This window comes from Mustela erminea, chromosome 9, assembly GCF_009829155.1.
Source record: "Mustela erminea isolate mMusErm1 chromosome 9, mMusErm1.Pri, whole genome shotgun sequence".
Classification (NCBI taxonomy): Eukaryota; Metazoa; Chordata; class Mammalia; order Carnivora; family Mustelidae; genus Mustela; species Mustela erminea.
In genome coordinates this window covers 109,375,328-109,403,144 of record NC_045622.1, presented here as the reverse complement: position 1 = coordinate 109,403,144, position 27,817 = coordinate 109,375,328, and the positions used below count along the sequence as shown (strand labels likewise).

At 49.6% G+C, this 27,817-nt stretch overlaps 1 protein-coding gene across 8 annotated transcripts in view; it reads left to right on the top strand.

The window, feature by feature from the left end:
* The first annotated feature begins 2,182 nt into the window (after positions 1–2,182).
* Positions 2,183–27,817, top strand: part of KMT5B (lysine methyltransferase 5B) — a 53,786-nt gene continuing 28,151 nt past the window's right edge. For 2 of the 8 annotated variants that reach the window (XM_032357686.1, XM_032357685.1), the window contains exons 1-2: positions 3,221–3,421; positions 21,851–22,086. In XM_032357686.1, the coding sequence (XP_032213577.1) occupies positions 3,231–3,421; positions 21,851–22,086 (427 nt within the window). In that variant the 5' untranslated portion in view covers positions 3,221–3,230. Of the gene's footprint in view, positions 2,356–3,043; positions 3,145–3,220; positions 3,422–15,411; positions 15,434–21,850; positions 22,087–25,658; positions 27,386–27,817 lie in introns of those variants that run through there. The other 6 variants (XM_032357688.1, XM_032357687.1, XM_032357694.1 and 3 more) reach the window with 6 other exon arrangements.

The window sequence follows — 27,817 nt, the reverse complement described above, 5'->3', positions numbered from 1 at the left end:
GCGGGCCCTCCCTGTGGGAACGAGATTCCACCAAGCAAATCCCCTCCAGCCAGTCACTGGATGAACCTGGCATTTGAAGAAGGGAAATTAGAGAGTGACGCAGGGTCGGTGGGACCAGGCTGGGTCTCTGTGGTGTGCCCCTGGGTCCTGCTGGGAGGACCGGAACAGGCTGGGTAGCCTCAGCCAGTGCCCCGGCAAGGGTGCGGCTCCCAGGACGGCTCCAGGCTGGCCAGGCCCCTTCCGCCAACTTAGTCTTTCTTTAGCCTCTTTAATATCTTTCCATCTGTCCAGGCCTGGTGGGGGCCCCACTGCCTCTGTGGCTTAGCACTTCCACTTTGGGGCATCCAGAGGCTTCACAGTGTAAATGCCAATGGCTCCTGTCACATGGGGGCTGGGCAGGTGCCTGGCCACAGGACTTCCTGTCCTCCATCCACCCCTCCCCTGCCAGTTGCCAGCGGGAGGCCTCCAGCTGGCCAGGCTCACAGTGGGGAAGTCAAATTTCCAGACCCCCCCAGGAGGATGGCTCTGGGCTGTGCCCTCTGCCCAGCTTAGCCCTAGCCACCCTTGATCTGGGCTCCATCAACGTCCTGAGCCCTGACTCAGCTGTGCCAAGAGCTCCGGCCCACCCTGAGTAGGCAGCAGTGCAAGGGGCTGGGGGAGAGGCAGATCTGGAACTGGGGAGCCTGAGAGGATGCTGTGCTGGGATCTACTCTCTCTTCCCTGCTGGGCCTCCTCCCTTGCAAGTCACTGCCCAGAACACCTGGCCTGACCCCGAGCCATGAATAAGTGGAGTGTGCCAGCATCTGGGGAGTCTGGGGGCTTTATAGGAGTCGGGACTTGGGTGTCAGTCCCAGGGATCTGTGTTGGGGTGAACTCTGGAAAGCTTGGAATGGGGAACACACTGGTGCCCGGGGCTGTGAAGGGCCGCTCAGGCATGGTTGGGCTTGAGGCCTGGGCATCAAGACCAACACAAGGCTGAGGCTGCTCATCGCAAGCAGATGGGTTTCCCTCATTTTCCTTTGCGTTTCCCATTGCATGTCTCCTGTGGACATCCGGTGGGGGAGGGGGTGGCAAAGGCAATTTCAGTGTTTCTGGGATGTAATTGGAGTATTTGGAGCCAAGCGCTATAAAAATCTGGGAAAGAACGTTTAGTGATAAATCAGAAACTAACAAAACCAAAGCAATCATTTGCTAGTTGTGTCTGCAAGAGGGACAGGGCAAGGGGAATTCAGATCCAGACCCAGCCTGTGTGCCTGGGTCTGCTTTATTTGGGGAGTGGTGAGACTCCAACCCCAATTGGCTTCCAGAGGGGGAGGTGGGGAAAGCAGGTGCCTACAGCGGGAGGAGCTTTGGTTTGGAAGATCTAAACCCCCTGTCTTCCTGTTACACACACACACGCTCTTGGCAAATCACTGTGCCTCAGTTTCCCATATGTGGAAGGAATAAGCACCATGCCTCCTACCCAAGGTCAAGGAGGGCAAGTGAGGTAAGCACGTGTGTTGGGGTTAGTTGGACCCCAGTCCTTGCTATCATCCACAATCTCCCCATCTCCCCTGAATCATCCTTTATGGTGTGCCAATTCTGTGCCAGGCCCTGGGGATAAGGAGAAACCGAGGCAGAAACAGGGCTCTTCCTGGAATCCATCTATCCACGGGGCCCTCTAGCCCGCAGGAGCCTTTTCCCAGCTCTCCTCTCCCCTTCCCTCCCCTTCCCACCAGCACTTTGCACTTACTGGTTCCACATTTCCTAACCACCCCTTCCCCCTAACATACTGCAACCTACCCTTCCTGTCTCCACTGCCCAAGGGGACACCTTCAGGCACCATCTCGGGGCCAACTTGACTTCTGCGGGTCTTCATTTCTCACCCGGGGAACTGGATGAGGGCTCTGGCTCAAGTCCCGACTCGCTGTCCTGGGGGTCACCTAACCTGCCTCAGTTTCCCTACGTGTGAGGAAGAAGAACCACAACGGTCCTCACCTCCTGGGGGTGGTTGTGAAGAGTCGATGAGATCCGGCACCAAACCGCTGAGAACGGTGCCCACGGTCCAATCCAGACTGTCTACACGTTACTCTCATTCCTGATACTTTGTAGCCATTGTTATCAGGCTGCAGGACCCAAAGGGCGGCGCTTCGCACGCTTCGCCCTCTTCCCACAGCTCAGCGCCTGGAGCGTGCCAGACCCTGGGCATCTTCCGCACCTGCCCCAGGTCCGGGACGGGGGTGCGGCCGCAGCTCGGGCGCGGGCACTGCCCAGCGAGGGAGGGAAGCGGAAGTAGCCCTGGTTCTCGGAGAGGCCGGCAGGCACACAGTAGGTGCTCAGGGGACGGCCGGCTGACACCGCGGAGCCAGTGGCCCGGTGAGTGCACGCTCCCTGCCCCCTCTCTCCCCACTCCGGGCGGGCGGCCACACCGTAAGGGTGGGTCCGCGCCCGACGACACCCACTCCCACAACAAAGACGCTCGCCTCCGTGGGGGCCGCCTCCCCTCGGGGCCGCCGGCACACGCAGCGGCCGAGGGGCCCGCGCGTCCCCCGGCGCTGCCCCTAGCCCGGGGTCGGGAGCCGTCCCCCGCGGGTGCAACTGCGCCCGGGAGCCGTCCGGAGCCGGGGAGGCGCCCGAGGGGCGCGCAGCGACGCCGCCTCCAGCCGCGATTTAAAGGGCAGCGAGGGGCGGAGGGATCCCTGCCGACCCTCAGCACGGATCCCTCCGCCGCGGGCGACGCGAGGCGACGGCCCCTCACGGCTCTTCACGGCTCTTCGCGGCTCTCCCCAAATTCGCTTTTTGTCCCTCCGCCGCCGCGAGCACCCAGCGAGGAACTCGTTTCTTTTCCGTGTTTCTCCGCCTCCCCCGCTCCCCCCGCAACCGCGCGTCCCGTAAAAGCAACAGAGGCGGCAGGGGTGGCGCGAGCCGGCCGGTGTCCCTCCGCCCGGCCGAGGGCACTCCTTTTCGTGTCCTTCCACCGTTCCCGGGCGGCGTCCGGACGGCTCACCGGGGGCGGCGACGCGTCTGCGGCGCGGGAGGCGAGGCTCCGGGGCTATGAGGTGAGGGCGCTCGGACATCGGAGGCGGCGCGCGCGGCGCCAGGACCCGGGACGCGGACCCCCGGCGAAGGCGGCCTTGGGGACGCCGCGGCCGCGCGAGAGGCGAGGTGAGGCCGGGCGCGGGGACGCGGGGGCGCGGCGCGGTGGGGGCGGGGGGCTCCGGCCGCGGCTGGGACTTATTTCCCGACAGCGGATGGAGCGGGCGGTGCTGCGGCAGGCGCCGCCATCTTGGATTTTACTCTCCATTTTTCTCGGGAATTATTTTTTGGTGATTAATTTTTTGGGGGGCCGGGGAAGTGCCGCCCGGCAGCGCGGACCCCCCAGCGCAGCGGCCGGGCCGCGGGGCCGCGTTGCGCCCCGAGGAGCAGCGGGCGGCGCCCGGCGGTGAGCGGGGGGCGGGCGCGGCGCGGGCGTGCGGGGGCGCCGGGCGGCGGCGGCGGCGGCGGCGGCGGCGGCGGCGGGCTGGGGGCGGGCCGGCGGGAGCGGGGGCGCCGGGCCGGGCGGGGGCCGGGGCCGAGGGCGCGGGGGGGGCGGCAGCCGGGGGAGGGGCGCGGCGCGGCGGCGGCGGGCGGCGGCGGGCGGCGGCGGCGGCGGCGGCGGCGGCGGCGGCGGGGGCGCGGGCCTTGCAGTGGGCGCCGCCGCCGGAAGGGAGCGGTAGCGGCCACCGGGCAGCGCGGGGCCGGGAAGCGCCGGGGCGGCCCGCGGCCGCACGAGGGGAGCAGCCCCGCCGCTCGCGATTGGGGGACTCTGTTTTCCCTCTTCTCCAATGGGCAGCCGTGATCGGGCTCGCCCAATCTGCTACCTCTGCCGCGCTCCGCTTCGGCTTGTTTTTGTTTGGGCTCGAGCCTCGTTCCAGGTCTCCTCCGGGGCGCGTCCCCCACCCTCCCCGTCCCTCCCCTGACAGCGGCGCCGGCCTCGGGCCGCGGCTCGCCTCCCGCGCCCCGCGTCCCCTCGGTCCCCGGCCGTCCCGCAGAGTGGCGGTCGTCCGTCTGCACGCCCGGAGGTGATGGGGATCGGCGTCGCTCCCACCTGTGGGGGGTGGGGACCGTGTTTTCGCGGCGACCGCGGGATCCGGCTTGCGAGATTGGTGTGGAAGCGCGTTGGACCGGAGGAAGCGGCTCTCTTTCTGTCGCCGGGCTCCTTTGACCCGGTTCAGGAGCTGTGGCTTCCGATCCCGCGAGTGGGGAAACTGGGGTTACTAAGGACGTGAACGTGTGTTCCTTAAAGAGGATTTTTAGAAAAGTGGAATTCGGCCTCGCGGGGAGGTCTTATGTAGCGTAGCGGGCGGATGAACTGGTCGGTCGTGATTGGGCCTTTGCATCAGGTCCGTTTTGCACTTAAGCTACTTTAAACTTTCTCAAAGTGTGACTAAACGTGGTCGGAAGACGGCCGTAGGATCGTCAGAGGAAGCAGTTGCCCGCTGGAGCTTTTTCCTGTCCTTTTTGACACGGAGAACACGGCTGTCACTTCTGATGATCAGTTGTAAAAGCACAAGTGTTTCGGAAAGGGCGGGGAGAAATCATTTTTGTCTGAAATAATCGCGGGTAACTTGTATACATTGAAAATGACACGTACGTAAAGAGTTACTTGCTGTGGATACAAGTTTACTTTGTAGCCGAACGTTTGGCAACTTGAAACACAGGTGTGGCCCCGTGTCTGTCGGAGCTCCCCATATTCGCAGAGTAAAGTCCACAGACGCTTTAATCCCAGCGTGTGGGGAAACTCCCGGCCCATTTTCCAGTTCGTTCTCTTTTAGCATTACACGTTCGACTCTCCCTTTCCCAGGCTGTAATGCAACGAGCTTCCCATGCCTGGCGCCGTTTGGTCCGCATTCCTAGCCCGGCTCTGCCCCCTGCCCGCCCCCCCGCCCCCAATCCGTCAGAAAGGTCCAGTGAGAAAGTTCTCTGCAAAGACTGGCCCACTCTGGAGGACCACACTTCCTCTGCGTTCCCTGAACAGTGGTTACTTGGCATTTTATTTGCCTGTCCCTTCAGGTTTTTTGTGAACTAACGGTTGGGTTATTACTTACTTCCTCTGCCTTGCGCAGGTGCCAAGTAGGTGCTCAGTAGGCATTTGATGGAAGTGAATTTGTTAATCTCCAGGTTACAGAGCTTCAAAGCTTGTATTTCGTTTTTTGAAATATGTCCTTTCTGATGTTATTTTAAAACATTGTTGTTATTCACAAAGCAACTTAGTTTGAGAGTAAAAGGATTATTATGGATACTTAGTCTTCCAGAGAGGAGGGCTCAATTTTGTACCCATGAACTTTGAAACCAGACTCTCTCAAAGTCATTTCCAAGTGCTCTCTTGCTGTTCATCATTGTTCATCTGTCTTATCAGACGCACACTGAACTGCTTTCTGTCCTTGAACCAGATACCGGTGGGCTTACTGGGGCGGGGGTGGGGTGGGGTGGAAGGTTGGGGTTTATAGCAGAATAGGATGTGAAGGAAGTGGTCACAGGTTGTTCGTGTTTTCGAGCATAGCGTTTTGTGGGTGGAGATGTTAATGTGTTCACTTTTCCTTTGTGTCATATAAATCTGGGATCGATTCTGACTTTTCTCTATGTAGGACATGAGTATGTGGCCCAGTTGTGTTGCAAAGACATGTGTGCCATCTGAACAGCTCCTTGTCCCCAGGAATGTCCTTCCCATGGCTTGGGAGAGCAAATGCTTTCCGATAAACCATGTGGATTCCGTTGTTTTATACTCTTGCCTGCCATATATTAGCTTTACTTTTTCTGCACTCACTGGAATCCTCCGTGGCAGAGGAGTTGCAGGACTCTGTTATATGTTAGCCTTAGAACACTGTAATTGTTGAGTTTTCCACACCGGGATCCTATGTCCTTGCTCTACCGTGACCCAGTCCTGGTTACACAGACATACTAAGTAAATGGTGTAGTTCTAGCTCAGATACAGCTGTATGCAGTAGAAAGATGTTTTCTATATAGGATGTAACTGAATTTTTTAGTCTGATTTTTAGTTACTCTTTATTTTGGGAGCAAAAACTTATTTAACTGACATGTCTTGGTTTAGGAAATGGGTTTAATTGCTATAAGAAGCACAAGCTCAAATTATTACAAAATAAAATTAAAACTAGCTAATGTACTTTAAATTGTAATCATTAGGGTGTCCTAAGCATTAGAACACAATGATTTGAAAAGTAATTTCTTGCATAGACTGCCAACTTTGAACTCATAAAACTACTTTCTGATTGGAGCTCTTAAGTTTGAAATATGAGTTAAGCCCTGAAGTTTTAATGGCTGAGTTCCACTGAACATGCTGTACGAGGAAGGGGTCCTAGCGAACAGTAGGGAGTGAGTATCTTAGGTCTTTGTCTAAAGGTTTTTTTTTTTTTAAGATTTTATTCATTTATTTGACACAGAGAGAGAGAGATCACAAGTAGGCAGAGAGAGGATGAAGCAGGCTCACTGCTGAGCAGAGAGCCCGATGCAGGGCTCGATCCCAGGACCCTGAGATCATGACCTGAGCCGAAGGCAGAGGCTTAACCCACTGAGCCACCCAGGCGCCCCTAAAGGATTTTTAATGAGGGAAAAGTTAACAGCTTTCTTTAAATTCTTTCTACCAAGTCCACATCATCCCCCACTCCCAATCTCTACAAATCTGTTTTTACTTTAGTTATTACTGTAGACCCTTTTCCCCTCCATAATTTGTTGTTTCCTAGAAGGGTTGGCTAAGAGGAAAGGTCATGCCTGACTGGTGTCTATCCCAGAATTTATTAATGTGATCTGAGTTTCTTTTTGTCCTACTCAAATAAAAGAAAGCATTTGTCATTTACAAACATATTTTGATTCAACAGATGTATTCCTAAAATTTAGTCTTGCATATCTTAATTTATTTGCATTATAGGATTTTACTATTTTAAAGGAATGCCATGGTAAGAATCCATCTGTATAGGAAAGACCCATAATCTTACTTTTGTAAAGCCATATTAATGCCTAATGTTAGGTTTAAAAAACAAAAAAAAATAAAACGCTTTTTCTTTTGACACCCCGTATTGCAGACAGTTAGAGTGGATGTATTTATTATCTTTATAGAGCTGGTGATGGAACCAGGAACCATTTGCATTCTAAAATATTCTCATGGGCGCCTGGGTGGCTCAGTGGGTTGGAGCCTCTCCCTTTGGCTCAGGTCATGATCCCAGAGTCCTGGGATCAAGTCTGGCATCGGGTTCTCTGTTCTTCGGGGAGCCTGCTTCCTCCTCTCTCTCTGACTGCCTCTCTGCCTACTTGTGATCTCTGTCTGTCAAATAAATAAAATCTTTAAAAAAAATAAAACACTCTTACAAAAGAAAGAAGTCACTGATTTCCATAGCTATCGAAGCTCAAAATTACGTTTTGCATCCATCACGCCAAAGGGTTCCTGGGACCAGTTCAGTCACTCACTGCCTCTGGCTCCCACCTCTGGCAGCCAGATCTGGGGCTGTCTGATGTCTGTGTGAGACAAACTTAAACTACACAGGGTGTATGCAATTATGACTACTTAACCTATAATTCTGGAGTTTGATGAAGGACCATTGGAGTAAGAATCAATACCTGGGTTTCAGTCCGCTCTGTCATTATTTATATAAGACATGGGGCCAAGCCTCAGCTTCTACAACTGAACTTTAATCTCTGAGATCACTTCCAATTCTGAATTCTATTTTATCATTTACACTTAATCGCCACCCTGTTTTCTTATTTCTAAGAAGTATTTTAATAATTTGATATCCTTCTATATACATGATTCATCTGTATATCTTAGGTAGTTTTTCCTCCCTTTTTCTGAGTTGATGCTGTAGCTTACAGTCAGTTGGGTTTTAGAATCGAGAGGCCAGAGTATATTCATGGCCCCAAAGCTCGAGGGCTCTGCTTCTGGATGGCTCCTGTTCATGACTTGCTTCTCTCCTAGATGTCTCTGTTTTCTGTATTAATAAAGGTGCGCTAAGGAGAAAGTAGATAAACCTAGGGAGCATTCCCTGGTGAGAAGCTTTTTTATTTAGGGGTGATGCACATATCAAGTGGCTCAGGTGCTGGAGTAAACCCCAGACTTGAGTTTGAACACTGGGTTTTAGACCCGGCCTTACCACCGAATAGCAGTTTGACTTCAGGAAAGCAACTTTATTTCTGAGCCATAGCCATCTCATGTGTAGTGATCATGCCTGTCTCCCTGACCTCGTAGGGTTGCCAAGCAGATGGACCCTCAGGGGTGTGTCGGGGTGAAACAAACACCTGTGTTTTCAACTTGAACATCTTTATCAGAACTCCTGCCGGGCAGATCTCTGACAGCACGGGCATTGCCTCTCAGGTCTCAGGCCGAAGGTCCCTTCCCTGAAGGGTCATCCTGCTTTCTACTCTGCATCCTTCTGCCCTCTTCTTCAGATAGCCAGTCTTCACAGGCTTCCCTTTGGACACGCAAGATCTCCCACTCTAGTAGCCATGCCCGGTTTTCCTGAAAGCTGAAGCTCACCCGCGCCCTCTAGCGTTCCGTGGACGCAACAATATTCCAGCACCACGAACAGTGCCCAGGGGCCCCGGGTAGGTTCTTGATGAATCTTGGATTCTAGGTCTGCAGAATGATTCATTTCGTCTGTCCGATTTGTGGAACAAGGTTGCAGTAGCTGATACAGTGTAACGCTCTCTGGGGAGTGTTTTTATTTTCAAGGAAATGCCTGTGTTGGATGACATGGAGGGATGTATGTTCTTAGCAAGAAAACCAACTTGCTGTTAGAAGATGGAGTCCTCCCACTGAGGAGTGAAGGGGGGCCTGAGCCTTCCGCCAGGGAACCAGTGGAGTCTGCGGCTGGAGAGGCCATATGGAAACCTTCTCTTTTCTCCTTCAAAAGAGAAACAAAAACAGACCTCAGTCAGGGTCCAAGAGGATTTAGACAAAGCCAGTTGCCTCAGAAAATATTTGTTTGATATAGATACCAGGAGTGTTTTTGACCCCCCCCCACCCCCACCCCCGCGCAAAAAAAGAGAGGGGTGGGGGGGTTTGTTTTGTTTTGTTTGTTTTGTTTTTTCTATATTTGTGCTTTTATTTCTTTTCCCTGGTCATCTGGTGTAAAGGCTGTTCCCACCTGGTTCTCTCTAACATTCTATTTGTTTCCTTTAAAGTTCTTATCAGAATTTGCAGTTTCGTACCTATTGGGCCATTTCTTTTCCTACACTCTCCTCTGAGACCCAAGAAATTAGGAATCAACTTTTGTTCTAGGCCTTACTTTTCAAATATGGGCCAAAGTATGTTTAAAATTTTGTTAGTGTCGCTTTCTTCAGCGTGTCAGGAGTGTACGGGCTCTCCACTCAGCCTCGGCTTAATTTGTTTCTAATTCTCTAAGGCTTGCTCTCGTTTGTAAAATGGGGGTGTTATCGTGTATATTACTGTACACGTGAGAGAACTCAGTATTTTTGTTTCATGTTAAGACATAGTTGAGTGTGCAGTGTATGATTAAGGGGCTGTGACAGGGGTAAATGGCCGGGTGCACGTACAGGTGTTGGCGCAGTTCTGGGATGCTGGCGAGAGCCATAGCTTGGAAATGGTGCCTGGGACCCGGAGCTCAGAGCTTTTCTCTGTCGTGCCCGGGACTGCCAGGCCGCCCCCGCCGCACCCAGTTCTCCACTCCCGCCTTGAGCAGACGTTTCCTTAGCTGTGTGTTGGACTTCACGGCACTTACCCGTCTGCAGGACCTCCGCCTCTCCGCGTGCCTGCCTCTTGCCCGACGTAGTTCCTTCTCTCTTCCCTCTCGCCTTTTCCTTCCACTAACTGCCTGTGAGAAAGCCCATTTTTTCCTTTGGGTTCGTGTCTTGGTAGCCTGTTATCTTGTCAGGAGGAGTGAATTACTTTGGGCAGGCCAGGGATTCCTGAGCCTGGTTTTTGTTTTGTTGTGTTTTTTTTAATCTAAGGTTTTTTGCTCTGCCGTTCTGTGATTCTCTGGATTGAGATGATGTGGAAACGCTTGGTAAACTGTAAAGTCCTTTTGTTAGTGTTGCTCTCTTCATGGCTCCCACTTTTTTCCTGAGTTCTGAGGTCTTCACCTGGGTTGTGAACACCCCCCCCCCCCCCAGCTCAGCACATTGAACCTTTCTCATCTTTCCTGGAAACCTGTTCTTTCTGTAGCTCAGTTTGTGGCATTGTAGTCTGCCCAGCTAGAGGCTTCTGGCCCCTCTGAATTAAAGTCCTTTCTGTCCCTCACCACCTGTGTCTAATTTGTTACCAAGTGGCGCCGCCTTCGGTCTTCTCTTCGGACCCGAGCTTCCCTCCCTCCCCCAGCCCTCCGCCCGCTGCTGCTGTTGCATTTGAGCTGCTCTCCGCCTCCAGCCGCGTGCTGTTTCACCAGTAGGATCCTTTCTAGAGTCCAAGTGAGCAAATTCTGCCTCCTTCCGTCTGTATAATCGAGAGAAAAAAGTAGATACTTTACAGGATTTGAGAATTAAAGGGTAAATGAATGGGGGAACTATTATTTGTTGTTGCTTTATAAGTGAAGTTATAGTGGGGCACCCAGCTGGTGCAGTCAGTGGAGTGCGAGACTCGATCTCAGGGTTGTGAGTTCGAGCTTGATGCTGAGTGCAGGGATTCCTTAAAAAAAAAAAAAAAAAAAAAGTGAAGTTGCACTAAGAAAAAATATGTCTTACCAGAAATACAATGGGCTAACTTCCACTGTAACAAAATCTGTAATCTCCCTGGATGTTGGTATGTGAGGTTTGGTAGTTTGGTAGGATTTTAAATTCTATATTGACATTTTAAATTCTGCATTCTACATTGTTGCCCGAAGGAGCAGTCAGAAAAGCAAAGCTGGTCTCGGGTCTCTCTCATAAAGTGGCACCCCAGTCCTTTTATTCTCTTGAAACTCTTTTTGGTGGAAATGGTGATGTGGTTGTTTTCTTGGGGGAGTTATGGTAGGATAAGGAATGGAGGGGGAGTTTCAACTTGATTTAAGTTTTGTGAACAATGTATCCGCATATCTGACCTTCTGTTTCTACCTTCATCGCTTGAAAAGGGGCCAGTTGGAGATCTTTATGAGCTCTTTCTGCTCGTTTGATCCGTGTGCCAAACCGAGGAGGTAGGCTGTATTTTCCTTTTACTTAGGAGGCATTTGTGAGGTTAAGTGACTTGTCCCTGGCTGCCGTGCTAGAGAGTGATGAATGGGGTCAGAGTGGAACCTAGATGCGTGGACTCCATCCCGAGCCCCATCCTGAACCCCATGTGCCCTGCCTCCTGCCAGACTTAGTCTTGGCCTCTAAGACGCAGCCCAAGAATTAACCTTTTGGAAATTTTTCCTCACCCAGGTCTTTGCCCAGTAAGAATGGATTTTTCTTTGTTCTGCTTACCTAGCGGCTTCTGAGGAACTGTAGGCTGTCCTTACAGACTTTTGACACTAGGTGGCATCTGTTTATAGAAAAGTAAAATGTGTGGGTCTGGAGGAGGAGTAACAAAAGAGGCATCCTTGATTTTATTTATAGGCACTACTAGGGGACACATGGATCAGATGTGGCGAGATGGGGACGCAGGTGGTTTTGTCTTGTTTTTGAAAATTTGTCCCAAAAACCACATCAGCTAGAACCTTTAGTTTGGAAATGCCTACCAAGACAATTGAAAACGCAAATCTTTCTTTTATCAAATCTTTTGTTGTGATACATATTGGATGAAAATTGGATATTACTGGATAAATAAGGAACTGTGAATCAGTAGTTTCTGCCCTGAGGCAATTGGGGGTGGGGAGTCGATTATACGCCCAGTTGTGGATGAGCAGGCCTGTGTGTTGTAATGTCTCATCGAGGACTTACCCGTAGTACATGTTTTGCTGTTTCAGATGTTTTGCTAAGTGAAAAATCCTAACTAAGAGTTTTAGTTTTCACTCTTACTGTAAAATTTGTATGTTAATATAAAAATGTACAATCATGATACTTCTACAGAAGGTCTTTGTTATCTGGGGTTAAAGCAGTTAAATGTGCGATTGAGATGCTGGCTTTACCTTCAGAATCCATATAGCTCTCTCTGTAGCTGTGGTTCACACGTGCAGGTGAAGGGGGGAAATTATCTTTTTAAAAAGTATATTTAAAACAACTTTTCAGAGGTGTTTAAGAGTTTTTCCTGTGATATGTTGGAGTTTTAATGTGTTTGGGGGATCTGGGGACTGTAGAGCATTTTCACTTTGGTTTACTTTGTCGTGGTCTCTGTATTAGTTGCCTGTTGCTGCTCTGACAAGCTACCACGAAGTTGGCCTCGCACAGCAGAGATGGATTCTCAGTTGGGCAGGCTCTAGGGTCACCACCTTTTGCGCTTGGCTAAAGTCAAGGTGTGGTAGGGCTCCCCCTGGAGGCCGTAGGAGAGAATCCATTCCTTGCCTCTGCCAGCTTCTGCTGTGGCGGTCTTTTGCGGGTGACTGTGTCACTGCAGTCCTCCCCCTCTCCTCTGGGGTAAAGCTCCCTCTGCGCTCTCGTAAGGCCTCTTGTGATAACATTTAGAGTCCACTCAGATAACCTGTGTCATCTCAAAATCCGTAATTTAAATCACCTCCCCAAAGACCTTTTTCCTTACAAGCTGATAGTCGCAGATTCCAGATTAGGACCTGATATCCTTGAGGAGTGATTTTCAGCCCATGGCATTCTCCTTGGGGGCAGTGAGCACGCCCAGCGCAGCGTGACTAGCAGCACTGGCTCTCGCCGTCCTGTCAGCTTGGACAGGGGGGGAGCTGCTCTGAACCAGGTGCCGGCTGTGCTGGGTCAGGTGGGGCCTTACCACCTGCGGCAGCCTGGGGAGGCTGTCAGATTGGCTGAAGCAAAGCGCTTGCTGAGTTTGACTCTGTCAAAGCTGGAAAAGAAAGCAGAAACGATAGACGTCTAACTTCTCTAATAACACTTACTTCTGACAGTACTTCTAGGAGCAGAGTGTCAGGTCACAGGTGTGACCGTGGATTCATGGTCGTCTCTGACAGATGGCAAGTGCGGAGCTGTCTTGTTGGAGGGCCTCACAGCCTTACTGTGTTGTGATGTGGGATGTTGATCACAGGTGTTTCTGGTAGCTTCGAGGGCTGCTCGTCTTGACCTGATAGCATGAATTCCTGTTTCAGGGTCCCATGGAGCCTTGGATATGTGTTGATCACAGATGAGTTTGGAATAGCCATTGGTAAAGACTGATCTATAATTCCCTGATAAGTTACTGTAGAGCCCTTTTGTAACTTCAGATTTACGAGAAAGACCTAGTCCCCAGTTGGGTGTACATGTAGCGGCTCGGTTTGCCATCAGAAGGGGGATGGATACGGATGGACCTGCGCTGTGTTGGGCCTTGTGCTAAGTTCCAGTGATCCAGAAGTGTGCCTTAGCCAGCACACACGGCAGTGGGGAAGCCAAGTATTACCACGTAATCACACGAAGAAGTACCGTTGTAATAAGCACCGTGAAAGAGCATGTAACAAGGCAGTCTGTGGGATGACGGACTGGGGTCTGGGGGGAGGGGGGCCGCGCACAAGGGCAGCTTGCCGGCATCCCAACACAAAGGCCCCATGTAGGGAACACGCCTAGCACACTCGCAGGACCGGGCTGGGTCTGGAGTCGGAGCTGGAGCGAGGGGGCGGGTCGGGGCTGGGTCCCGCAGGCCCCTTCTACGCACCGGCAAGGTAAGTTCTGTTAATGCTAGTTGGTAACAATTTCCAAATACTTTTGTTTTCGCTATTGCATGTAGGCCAGGAGTGTGAGCCTAGAATGGAAACTGGATTTTCACTTCGCAGGTGGGACACCGTTGGCACCGACCCTAGCGTGTGTGCTCACTGCTGGACCAGTGTGGGGGCTTCTCTTCCTCTGCAGCGTCTGTGTTTGTCTTTTGTCTCCTCTTTGGATAGCGCTGGCTTTCATGTCATGTTCTTGTGTTTGCTTCCTTGTGTTTATTTTAAATACAGCGCTCCGGGGGGTCTGGGACTGCGGCCCTTGAGCATCCGCGTCCGTCCACAAGCATCAGAAATGTGGGGACCTAGTTCAGTGACATGTGACTTCCCTGATGTTTGAATTAGTGTATCTAAGGTTGTAGAAATTAGCTTTAACTTATATACATAAGAATGATGTGGAAGGATTTTTGTGCTGTTTTATTTTTCTTTAAAATTTTTCTTATAAAAGTAATACAGGCTCATTTTGAAAAGTTGAACCTTGTGAAAAAAAATTACTCATGATCTCATTCTCTAGAGATAATACTGTTACCCATTTGGTGTTTTGAATCGTTTTCTCAGCATATTGTAGCCGAATCACTTGCAAAGTGTTTGCTCTGCTTTTTCTTAGTGAAGTTTTTCCAAGTCCTCCAGCAAGCTAAAGCCTGCTTTAGTTAACAGCATGTGTTACCTTCTCAACCCCTTGGGACTTATTTCTTTGCCACTGGATAACTTCTCTAAGATAAACTGAGACAAGTTCAACTTGTAAGCCATTAGAAAATTCTTGGTTATATCACAGGAATTATATATATTAAATTCTTGATTCTTTTAGAATCCATGTTTTCATTTTTTGGATACAGTTTTAAAAGCCTGGTTTGTGTTTAAGACATTCAGCAGGAAATGTCCAAAAGCTACAGCTAGGAAAGGACTGGAACCAGAGTTTTCGAATTGGGCATGAGCAGTTAAATCGAAAGTCACTGAACAGTTCAGAATCCCCCGTGTGTCACAAAGGGGCGGTGGAAGGGGAGAAGTTCGTTGACGTTTGTCGAGGATCTGTCACTGCTGGAAACAGTGCGGGCACTTGACAGGAACCGAGCACAGTTTCTATGAAACAACTGTGCTTGCCTTTGAGAAAATTTCAAGTGTCAGCAGGTTTTTGTTTGGTGGTTTTTTGTTTTGTATTGTTTTGTTTTTTTCCTAATTTACAAATAGTAAATTTGGGTGGTGGGAATTTTTAAAAATATTAATCCTGTTCCCCCAAAGACAAGGAATGCTGTTGGTGATTTGGAATGGGTGGTGGTGGGGGCTGTGTGCGCGCATGTGCATCTCCTACCTTAGTGGCATTATTATAGAAAAAGTTTCCTTTTTTTTTTAAGTAATCTCTACACCTGGTGTGGGGTTCGAACTCATGCTCCACTGGTTGAACCAGCCAGGTGCCCCCAAAAAGTTTCCTCTTTAAATACAACTCTGAATCTTTAAATACTTTCTTCTTTAAGTGCAACTCTTAGTTTAGAGGTTTTCTTTTTTTCTTTTTTTTTTCCTTTTTTTTTTTTTTAAGATTTTATTTATTTATTTGACTGAGGGAGACACAACAACAGCAAGAGAGGGAACACGCAAGGGGAGTGGGAAAGGGAGAAGCAGGCTTCCCGCCGAGCGGACAGCCCGATGCGGGGCTCGATCCCAGGACTCTGGGAGCATGACCTGAGCTGAAGGCAGACGCTCAACAACTGAACCACCAGGCGCCCCAGTTTAGTGGTTTTCAAGTACGTTTTGTGTTATCACAAATTGCCTGCCTTTTAAAATTTATATTTGAAAGTAGAATCTGAAGTAGGTGCTTCCTTTCCCACCTGTTGGTCTGGTGAAGCCCTGTGAGGTGAATCCTCCTTTCCTGCTGACTTCAGAGTGGGGGAGCCTCGGGGGACTGGCACGGCCTGTCCGGGTGTGCTAGCGCAGCCGGGTGTCCTCGGAGCCCGCTCGCATCGTTCTTGTGGCCGCTCTAAGGGAGAGGGAGCAGAGCTTGGCCGCGCCCTCAGGAGCTCTGCCCTGTTACACGCAGATGGTCTTACCACTCCGGTAGAAAACGATTCTTTTTTTTTAAGATTATTTATTTGACAGAGATCACAAGTAGGAGAGAGGCAGGCAGAGAGAGAGAGAGGAGGAAGCAGACTCCCTGCTGAGCAGAGAGCCTGATGCGGGGCTGGATCCCAGGACCCTGGGGATCATGACCTGAGCCGAAGGCAGAGGCATTAACCCACTGAGCCACCCAGGCGCCCTGAAAACTATTCTTTTAAAAACATTTTTTAAAGATTTTATTTTATTTGAGAAAAAAACCTTTTTTTTTTTTTTCTTTTTTAAAAGAAAGATCCTTATAGGGACACCTGGGTGGCTCAGTGGGTTAAGCATCTGTCTTCAGCTCAGGTCATGATCCCAGAGTCCCGGGATGGAGCCCCGCATCATGCTCTCTGCTCAGCAGGGAGCCTGTTTCCCCCTCTCTCTCTGCCTGCCTCTCTGTCTACTTGTGATCTGTCTATAAATAAATAAAATCTTTTTTTTAAATAATTTTTTTATTTTATTTTATTTATTTGACAGAGAGAAACTAGGCAGAGAGGCAGACAGAGAGAGAGGAGGAAGCAGGCTCCCTGTGGAGCAGAGAGCAGAGAGCCAGATGCGGGGCTCGATCCCAGGACCCTGGGATCATGACCCGAGCCGAAGGCAGAGGCTTTAACCCACTGAGCCACCCAGGCGCCCCTTAAGACCCTTTCTGTCGTTATTCCTTACATTCCCCTCTGCCATCTGACTCTTCACCAAAAGCCCATGTTTCAAGACATCACGCCCATTTTAGAAGTTCTCAGTCGTTTCAGAGCGGGGCTTACGATCGTCAGCGGCCCATCCTGTCCCTGAGCTTCAGCTCTTGCAAGAGAGTTGGGCCTTGCGAGCATCTGCAGCCGTGCCCAAGGGGGTCACTCCCTTTCTGAAGCTCTGATTCCTCATTTGCTCTTGCTTCTCCCCCTCCCTCCCTAGCTGCCCCTTCCAGTATCCTTTGCTGCTGGTTCCTCGTCTGGAGGGCTACCCCCTCTGTCCTTAGACTGCTGTCATCTGTCTCGTCCCATGAGTGCTCCAACCAGCCTGACCGGTACTCCAGGCCCTTGTATCCCGCGGCCCATTCGCCATCTCTGCTGGTCTCTGCTGGGCATCTCACACGTGACCGAAGCCAAACTCCTGCACCCCAACCCCTCCCAAAACCCAAGCTTCCTGTAGTCTTTGCCGCCTCTGTGGAATGTGTCCTTCAATTCGGAAGCATATTAGACTCTTTCTTTCACAGATCTTGTCTGTCTTTGAACATACCCTCGAACCTTCAGAAGAGATCTCGAACCCAGCTGCTTCCCGCCACCTTCCTGTGCTGCTCCCAGCTCCCAGTATCCTCTGGTTCATGGCAGTAGCCTCTTAACTGGTGCTTTCTCTTATGTTCCCCAGTTACTAGTAGCAGCATTAGAGCTGCTTTTTTTTTTCTTTTTTCTTTTCTTTTATTTTTCTTTTAAACATTTATTTGTGAGGTTTTCTCCAAATAGTGAGTAGCTAGCATGGGCCTTTATTTATTTATTTTTTTTAAGATTTCATTTATTTATTTGACAGAGAGAAATCACAAGTACACTGAGAGGCGGGCAGAGAGAGAGAGAGAAGGAAGCAGGCTCCCCGCTGAGCAGAGAGCCTGATGCGGGACTCGATCCCAGGACCCTGAGATCACGACCTGAGCCGAAGGCAGCGGCTTAACCCACTGAGCCACCCAGGCGCCCCTAGCATGGGCCTTTAAAATAGTAACTTGGACCACATCATTCCTGCTTTCCATCTTCCTGAGTGTTCGTGCCCAAGTCTCAGCAGTGGCTTTGAGGCTCTCTGCTCACCCACCACAACCACACTAGGCACCGAGCTGGTCCTCCGCACACCCACTGCTGCTCCCCCTCCCCGACTTTGTGCTTGCCCTTTGCTGGGGCGTGTTATGTTCTCCGTTGCTGCCTGGGTTCCCCCTCCCCCACACTACCTGGAACACTCCCCGCTGCCTAGAAACTGCTCTATTTTCTCCAAGGTGCTTGCAGTGATTTGTTACTTCCTAGAGATTTCTTCATTAGAATATAAGCACATATGAGGGCAGAAACCTGTTTCTGTTCTTTGCTGTATCCTCAGGGCCTGGAACCGGAATATAGTAGACGTCTAATAATTTTCCTAATGCTTTTACACACATGACCCTTGAATGCCCCCATGCAGTCAGAATTCCACGTACAACTTTTGACTTCTTAAAAACTCAACTACTAACAGCCTCATGTTGACCGGGAGCCTTGTAGACAAAGTAAATGGTTAACCCAAATTTTGTATGTTGCATGTGTCACATACTGCACTCTTACAGTAATGTAAAGCTGCAGAAGATGTTATTAAGAAAATCGGGCGCCTGGGCGACTCAGTGGGTTAAAGCCTCTGCCTTCGGCTCAGGTCGTGATCTCAGGGTCCTGGGATTGAGCCCCACATCGGGCTCTCTGCTCTGCGGGGAGCCTGCTTCCTCCTCTCTCTCTGCCTGCCTCTCTGCCTACTTGTGATTTCTGTCTGTCAAATAAATAAATAAAATCTTTTTAAAAAATCATAAGGAAGAGAAAATGTACAGAAAATGTATAGTGCTGTACTGTGTTTATTTTAAAAAACTGGACAAAGAAGTGGACCCACAGAGTTCAAAACCAAGTTGTTAAGGGTCAGTTGTACTGGGACATCAGAACAGAGAGAGATTTGTAGTTGATGCCATATAAAGAGTGGCTAGTACTCCTTTCTTGAAATTTTTTTCTGCCTATTTTGGAATAAATTCCAGGTTATTTTTGCTCATAAATATAGTTAGTGGCCGCTTAGCTCAGACACTGTCAGCCAAGTCAAGACGAAGGTGGTGTTTCTCTGTGAGCCGTCTGGTCCCGGCCAGAGAGACTGCGCCCTGGCTTCTGTTGGGAGCGGGACCTCCGTGGGCATCGGGAAGCCTTTCGGCCTTGCTCGCCACCCAGTGTCCTCAGCTTCTGCTTCGCCGCGGTCTGTTCCAGCGTGGGCTGTGGCAGTGTTTGAAACTCCATCTCCAGCTTCAGTGTGGACGCGTCCTTTCGGCGTGCGCGCTTGCCGGAGAGCCGTGCCGCCAGCAGCCGCCACACTCGGGCGGGCAGAACGATCGGTGCCCAGTTGGTAGGATCTGTGTTCATTTTGAGCTAGAAATTTTTTTTTAAGATTTTATTTATTTGAGAGAGAGAACACGAGCTGGAAGAGGGGCAGAGAGAGAGAGAGAGAAGCGGACTCCCACTGAACACGAAAAGGGGCTTGATCCGAGGGCTCCGAGATCACGACCTGAGCCGAAGGCAGACACTTAACCGACTGAGCCACCCAGGCCCCCCCTTGAGCTAGAAGTGTATAAGCTGCTCCCAACTTTCCAACAGTTTCACTAGAACTGGTTTTACAGGAAAATTCATTTGTGAATGTAAGTCACATTTTTTGCCTTAATGACAGCCGCTGTTACCTGAGCAAGTGGGGAGTGTGGAGCCGCTGCTGAGGTGAATGTGGCCCCGCACGGCGCGCTCGTCCAGTGAAATTCAGTCGTGTGCTCTGATGGCCGGGCTGACACCTGAGTATTGAAGTTCCAGCACAGTAGTGTCAGTTGACTGCAGTGCAAATGACACGAAAGGTGATGAGTTTGCTCCGATTTGGGTAGATCATTAATCCTCAGTTTAGTTGAAACTGTGTGTAAATTAGAGTGATTTCAGGCTCTGTTGCATGAACTGGGCTGAAGTGCACTGATTTATTGGCAAACTTTTCCTAATTCTCAGGGAAAAAATTAGGTCACTAGGTATAATTTCCTCAGCTTAAAATTTTGGCGTCTGCCCTTTACCCTAACGGATGATGGAGTGAACGAGTAAGCAACTGAGAGCAGTCGCTCTGCCACGGGGGCTGACGTCAGGACAAGCTGCTGGGCTTCGTACGGGTTTTCTGCTTTTGATCTCTGAGCGAGGGTCGTGGTTGGGATTCAGGATTCTCCGAGGAGAGATGACTTGCTCTTTCTTTTCTCTCTTAATTCTCTATGAAGCCACATTGCTCCTTTCTCCCACGTGGTTCTGTTTTATGTCTCAGCGCTGAAGGGTGTTAGGACTCCTGAGTCCTGAAAACACATTCTTCCGCCATGCCCCGTAAACTCTGTGTCCTAGGAGGGCGTTCTTGAGATGGACTTCCTCAAGAACCAAAAGCGCTTTACCTCCTCCTTGTTCTTTTCCTCTGAAGGTGTGGAACTGGGGGGCGCAGCAGCAGGTGGAAGGGGCAGGTCGTGGGCAGGTTGCTGTCCTCAGTGGCTGTCAGTCCTGCCGTGTCTGTGCCTGGCGGGGGCGGGGCGGGGGGCTTCACCTGCCGCCTTTAACAGAGAGAGGTGTCTTGAGAAAGGGGAGGACTGAAGAGGTCAGGTTGTAACTTTAGTGTTTAACAGTTTAAAACAACGCAGAAATGAGTTCCAGGGGGCCTGGGTGGCTCAGTTGGGTAAGTGTCTGTTCTTGGTTTCAGCTCAGGTCATGAGGTCAGGGTCACGGGAATGAGCCCCGAGTTGAGCCCTGTGCTCAGCAGGGAGTCTGCTTTGGATCCCCCCTCTCTCTCTCTCTCGTCCCTCCCGCCACTTGTACACGTGCACTTGCTTTCTAAAATAAATGAAGATTTAAAAAAAATGAATGTTTTGTATTTTTGTTTGGTATCATTAAAGGTATGACCAGGTGTACATTTCTAGAAGTACTTCAAGATAATGTATCATTTGTGTTTTTTGTGGTTGAAAAAAATAAGGGAAATTGGCCTTTGGGGTAGGAAGAGATCCTCAGGCAGCAGTGCTGGGTTCTCCTTACTCTGCCACGGCCAGTGGTGTGGCCGGGGCGTGGGACCCCTCCGCCTCTCTGGTGTCCGATCCGCCTGCAAATCGGAGGAGTTGTACTGGGATCTTAAAGCCCCTTTAGCTCTGAAGTTCTGTGTGTTTGCACTTTCTTATCCTGGAGCTCTTTTTTAGTTTGATTTACAATAAAACAGGATTCCATAATGAGGCCGCGCCACGGACCTCCCTGTTCTCATTCCACGGCCAGCAAGATGTGACCTGTCGCACCCTTACCTCCACGGGCTCTTACAGATTACAGGCGTCCCTCACTGCCGAAGTCATGGAGTTCCCAGTTTCAGCTAATTAAAATTCAGATGGTGAAGGATATCTCTATTTTAGCAAATACCGTTTCTCAATTTCTCTTGCTGTTTTAAAGGCAAACATTTCACAACGGGCAGTGCTTTGCTATTTGAGTGTCAGTCCCTGAAACACCTTGATGGTTGGCTTCAGATTAACAGCGAAAGACAAAGCTGTTGTGGACAAAACTGAACTTAGATACTTTTTCTTAAGCTCTCGGAACAGAAGAGAGAACAGTAGTTCTCGCACAGTTAACATACCGTTACCAAAGCATGTCAGTTGGGCAGATTGCTGTGCTGTACCTAAGTCCCAGCATAACAAGGTGCAAAACGAACCTTCCTGGTGGCTGCGAGGGAATACTTGGAGCGTTTTCTGTTCGCCGGTCTCTGAGCACAGCGCAGGTGACATGCACGGCAGTGAGCTCCCTGCCCGCGGAGTCGGGGTGCTGGAGGCCTCAGCATGGCACTGGATGGCTTGGGGCGCCAAGTGGTCTTTAAAGAGTGGAAACTTTAGTTACTAAATTACCTCCCCTCCCCCAAAAGGCTTTATTCTACACAGAGAGGTATGGGGTTCGGCCCTTGGCTGCCCCCACGCCTGTGGGCTCCTCTCTCTTCCTCTTGGCACTGTTGTGTGTCCCCACCCGTTCCTCAGTGAACTCTAGGGGGCGCTTGTTCTTGGAGACGCGAGCGGCCCCATGGCACGCCTTGGATCATGTCCACGCAGACTCGGGGTGCCCGGTGGGGCGCCCGCGGCGGCTGAGGCTCGGCTGCTCCTGGCCTTCCCTCCTCGCCGCCCCAGCGGAGCACCCCGCACCCTCAAGGCCGCGGGCGGGCGGGGTCGGCTGCTGCTCCTCCGTGGCTCCCAGCACCGAAGCCGTCATGCCTTGTAGCTTTCTCAAGGGTCCGGGTAGTGGGGGCATCTGTGTACTTACCTCCCGGTTCTGTTTTCCACATTTTGTCTCTGTCAGGAGAGAACGTTGGAATTACTCTCTGAGCTACCTGAAGAGAGCGACTCAATGCACCTGGGTCAGGCGGTCTGTGGGCATGAAGTGGTTGGGAGAATCCAAGAACATGGTGGTGAATGGCAGGAGGAGTGGAGGCAAGTTGTCTAATGACCACCAGCAGAGTCCGTCGAAGTTGCAGCACCCGGGCAAGGAGGCCACGAAGGCCGGCAGACACGCGGTTGAGAGGCGGCCAAGCAGATGTATGTACACAGCTCAGCTGCCCTCCTTTTCACGGTCGTCTGGGCAGGCATTCCCGGCAGCATGGGATGTGTATTCTGACTTTCCTGAGCCCTTGTTCGTGGTCTCACAGTTAAAGTGTGTGTTTTTACCCTTTCAGAGTTAAAACGGTTCTTAGCACCTGATGTGCGTACCTCTCGGGTAACGCTTAATATGGTCGCTGTAGTTACGCTCTTAGATCCATGACCCAAGTTCTATTTTGTAGAATGTGTACCTAAGTGCTCAGTCTGTTCTGTAAAAAAATATTCAAGTGCTGCCACTGGATTTCCTGCGAGTTCAAACTGTATTTTTTACATCTGATGTAAGTATGTCTGTCTTTGAAAGCTTAGCAATATGTCATCAAGTCCGCTGTGCAGGGGAAGTGGACTTTAGGGCACTGTCCCAAACTGTCGCCGTTGTTTCCATTTATACGGGCTGAACAGTCATTTATCCTGACACGGGAGCACCGGTGATGACGAGCGACTTTTGTACCTTGCTACCTCCTGGCTTACTGCCGAGAGTTCTGAGAGCAGGGAAGTGCCCCAGCATAAGTGTGCACCTAAGTAGGCAGCCGGCTGAAGGTATCCGAGGGGGTACAGCCATGGTAAGGAGGACAGCTTCCTCCGTTCTGGCTGCTCCCAAGGCTACGTTAGCCGCCTTCCGGGAGAGCCTAGTTTGCGTTGCCGCGGGCCTGTCCGGAGGCGAGCTGGGTTGGCCGGGGACCTGGAGCAGTTTCGGATACATCGCACCGGTTCTGACGGTGCCCTCCCTGCTGTCCGGACACTCACGCACTTCACTGGGCCTGGGCCGCCCCTGGTGCTTCCGTCGCAGTGCAGGTCACTGCGGCTGTGAAAACGAGGCAGAAAGCCCCGCTTGGGATAGGAATAGAGGGAGAGCCCCAAACTGAATACATGGACACCTGCTCACCCCGGAGCACGTGATGGGAACCTGAAGGGAGTGAGAGGTGTCGTGGCCCGAGCTGGTGGGATTGCCTCTGGTCAGTGGATGAGACGACTTTTTGGGGTTACTTTTCTTTGTTTTGCTTTTTCAAATGGCTGTTGGCCTCATTAGTTTCATTGTTGGCTGTACACAATGACACAGAGAATGATCGTCACATATGCTGCACTCTGCCAAGTGCAGACCCGTTCTGAGGACAGGCTGGGAAACCCCAGCGAGTGTGGAGATGGACAGCGTCATGCTGAATGTGACTGCACAAGAGTGGTACAACATGAGAGCCTAGAGTGAAGTAGAACGGGGTTGTGCTCCATCCTCAGTAGCTACAGCGACTTCACCTGACAGCAGAACTGCAAGGTACGTGACGCAGCAGCAGACAAAACTGAAGAGAGAAATAGAGAATTCAGCAGTAATATGACTTCAGCTTTCACTAATGAATTGAACAACCAGGCCAAAGACCCAACGGGGAAGGAAGACTGAAACAGTACCCTAAACGAGTTCTTCCCGACAGACAGCTGTGTCACGGACCACACGGTGAGCAGAACACACGTTCTTCTTCGGTGCACATGGAATGTTCTTCAGAGTCGGCCGTAGGTTGGGCCATGCAACAAGCCTCAATAAATGTTGGAGGATTGGAATCATACAGTGTATGTTCTCTGATTACAGTGGAGTAAAGTTAGAAACAAATAACAGAAATTTGAGAAAATTACAACAATTTGAGAAATTAAACAACACGCTCCTAAATAACCAATGAATTAAAGGGGAAATCCAAGAGAAATGAGAAGGTACTTCAAGATGATTGAAAACGAAGATACAACATACTAAAACTTCTAGGATGCAGCTAAGGCAGTGTCTAGAAGGAAATTTATAGTTGTGAACACCTGTATTAAAAAAGAAGAAAGATAACTCTTCATCGGTAACCTAACTTCTTACTTAAAACAGCAGAAAAAGCAGAGAATACTAAACCCAAAGCAAGCAGGAGGAAGGGGATAATAGAGTAGAAATTTACAAAGTAGGGAAATAGCAGAAAATCAGCAAAGCTAAAAGTTGAGTCTTTGAAAAGAGAAGAGGATCACCAAAATGAGCAAACCTTTACCCAAGACTAACCAAGAAAAAGAGAAGACTCGAGAAAGAAAGTGGTGACATTACTGCTAGCTCACAGGAATAAAAAAGGTTACAACTCAATATTCTGAACACCTGGATACCAACACATGAGATAACTTAGATGAAATGAACATAGAAAGTAACAAGCTACCAATACTGATTGAAGAAGAAATACAAAATCTGAATAAACCTGTAGCAAGTAAAGAGGTTGAATCCTTAATTTGTTAAAAAAAACAATACTAAGAAAAATGCGGGCCTGGATGGCTCTGTTGGTGAATACTGGCAGATATTTAAAGAAGAATTAACCCCAGTTCTTCACACACTGATCCTAAATACAGACGGGAAGTGAGCATTTCCTCATTCAATGAGACCAGTATTATTCTACTGCCAAGACCAAAGATATCACAAGAAAAAATACCAGAAAAACAACAGACCAATTGATTTCTAATAAATGTGGGTACAAAATCCTCACTAAAATAGTAACAAACCAAATCCAGCAAGAAGTGGGAAGGGTTCTATAGTACAAGCAAGTGGGAATTATCCCAGGAATGCAAAGTTGACTTGATAATCTGAAAATTAATGTAATACTACCATATCAGTAATATGAAGGACAAAAACCATATGATCATTCCAGTAGATGCAGAAAGAGCATTTGACAGAATTCAGCAACACCCTTCCAGGGTAAAAACACTCGACAAACCAGGGATAGAATAAGTAATTCTTCAACCCGGTAAAGAATGTCTACAAAAACCCACAGCTGATGTCCTGTTTAATGGTGAAAGATTAAATGCTTTTCCTCTTAAGGTCAGGGCTAAGACAAGAATATCTGTTCTCGTCACTTCTGTTCAGCATTGTGCTAGAGGTTTTAACCACAGCACTTAGGCAAGAAAATTAAAAGGCATCCAGATTGGAAAGGAAGAAGTAAAATAATCTGTTTGCAGATGACAGGACTGTGTGTATAAAAAATTCTAAGGAATCCACTTAAAACTATTGGAACTGATAAATGAGTTTAGCAGGATAGAATCAGGATGCAGACAATAAAAGTATAAAATTTATATTCTGAAAACTACAAGTCATTGTTGAAATTTAAAAAGACCTAACTAAATGCAAAGACATCCCATGTTCATTGATTAGAAAACTTGGTATTGTTACGATGGCAGTACTCTAGATTGAACACAGTCCCTGTCAAAATCTCAGTTGGCTCCTTTGCAGAGAAATTGGCAAGCCAATCCTGAAATCCTTGTGGAAATTCAGGGGACCCAGAGTAGCCAAAACATCTTGAAAAAGAACAAAGATGGCACACCTGCACTTCTCATTTTCAAAACTTCCTGCAGAACTGCAGTGTTACTATATTGGTATGTGGTTAGACACATATCCATGGAATAGAATCCAGAATCTGGAAATAAACCCTCACATTTGCAATCAGTTGATTTTCAACAAGCATACCAAGAAGATTAATTGAGGAAAGAATGGTCTTTCAATAAATGATGCTGAAAAACTGGGTATCTACATGCAAAAGGAGGAAGCTGGACCTGACTTCACACTGTGTGTGAGAAATTAATCAAAATGCACCAAAGACCTGAAGTATAAAATTCCTAGAGAACATAAGCACATATTTTCATGACTTCAGATTAGGCAGTGGTTTTTTAGGACACTAAAAGCGCAAGGAACAAAAGGAAAAATAAAGATAAATGGAAATACATTAAAGTTACGGACTTTTGTGCTCTAAGGGAGAACCTCAAGACCATGAGAAGACACTCACAGGATGGGAGGGAAAGAAATTTTCTTTTCATATCCTGTGTCTGATAAAGGACTGGCATTTAGATATACAAAGAACTCTTACCAGTCAGCAGGAAAAGACAAACTCCAATTCAGAATGAGCAAGGGAATCTGCATAGATGTTTCTCCAAAGATACACAAATGGCCAGTGCGTGAAAAGATGCTTGAAATCATTAGTCATCTGAGAAATGCAAATCAAAACCACAAGATACCTCTTCACAGCCGCCAGAATGTGTCAAACTAAAAGGACAGATAGTAGCGGATGTTGGTGATGATGTGGAGAATTTAGGAACCGTCATACACTGCTGGTGGAATGTAAAATTGTGCAGCCACTTAGGAAAAGTCTGGCAGTTTCTCAGAAGGTTAAACACAGAGTTACCATATGACCTAGCGCTTCCACTCCTAGGTGTGTGCCTAAGAGAATGGAAAATATAGGTCTACACAGAGACTTTTACATGAATGTTCATAGGAACATTATTCATAACAGCCCGAAAGTAGAAACAGCCCAGTGCCCGTCAGCTGATGAATGAACTAACAAAAGACGATCTGTCCACACAATGGAATATTATTTGGCCTATAATAAGGAGCAAAGTACTGCTGTGTGCTACCACCTGGATGAACCCTGAAAACGTTATGCTAATTGAAAGAAGCCAATCACAGAAGACCTCATATTGGATGATTTCATCGATAGGCAATTTGCAGACCAGGCAAATCTGTAGAGACAGAGAGTAGATCCGTGGTTGCCGGGGCTGAGGGGAGGGAAAATCAAGTGACTGCCGCTCAAGGGTATGGGGTTTGTTTTGGGAATAATGAAAATGTAGTAGAATTTACTGTGGTGATGGCTGCGCAGTTCTGTGAATACATTAAAAACCATTACACTGTGTGCTTTAAATGGGTGAATCCTATGGTATGTGAGTTACATTTCAATAAAGTAGAAAATACAACAACTTGGATACCTTTTAAATACCTACGCGCAAATGGTTTGATTCCAAAACATACACCTGCCTTTCCATAGGGGCTTCCGTATGTTTCGTGTTCAATTTGCTTTTTTGAGAGAGTGAAGAAGAGGTTACCTCTCACTGGGTCCTTCATTCCTCCACGCCTTACCTGTGAGAGGTTTAAAGCTACGCTGAAGACACCGTCCCTGACCTACAGAGCCAACGCCAGTCAGCACTGGTGAAACTTCACCCAGCCGAGGGTGGCCTTCCCATTCCCTGTCCGCGCTGTTTCTTCCGCCACCAGCCCCGCTTAGTTCCGGTAGTTATCTGGGCCACTTGCCTGCTGGCGTCCATCCGTTCACAGTCTGTTTCAAGTAGGTCCGAAATCGGCCTGGTCCCCTCGCTCCTGCCGCCGGACTCCTTCAGTCGCAGGCGAGCTGCCTAACCGGTGGGCCTCCGCCGCCGGCCAAGTCGGGTGGTTCTCCCCTACCTGCCCCAAAGCGGGAAGGTGAACTAGTGTCCTCCGGACGCCTTTTGCCCCTGGGGAGCCACCCTGCTGGCACTTACTGCGGAGCCCGTCCTGTGCTCTTCCCGGGTCCTCGCCCCTCCCCCCAGCCGCAGTGGCCTTGACCTGGTCTTGCTGTGGTGGTGGGCATCCGCTCCTCCCTGTTCCTGTCTCCCGGGAAGGGCCCACGTGGCATGTGAGCCCAAGGTGCTCTCACCTGGTCAGACCCTGTTCTTGGGAAACCTGACCCTGTCCTCTCCTAACGGCAGGACTCTCTGTGATTTCCCGTGATTGGTTCCCTGTTTATGCAAAAGGTACTCCGTCCTCAGTTAAACAGATTGAAACAAGTGGTTTCAGTTCTTAGTTGCTGGCTTGAGAGGGCAGTGAAGCTAAAGGTTTTACGGGTAAATAGAAGTCGTTGTCCATTTGAGTTAA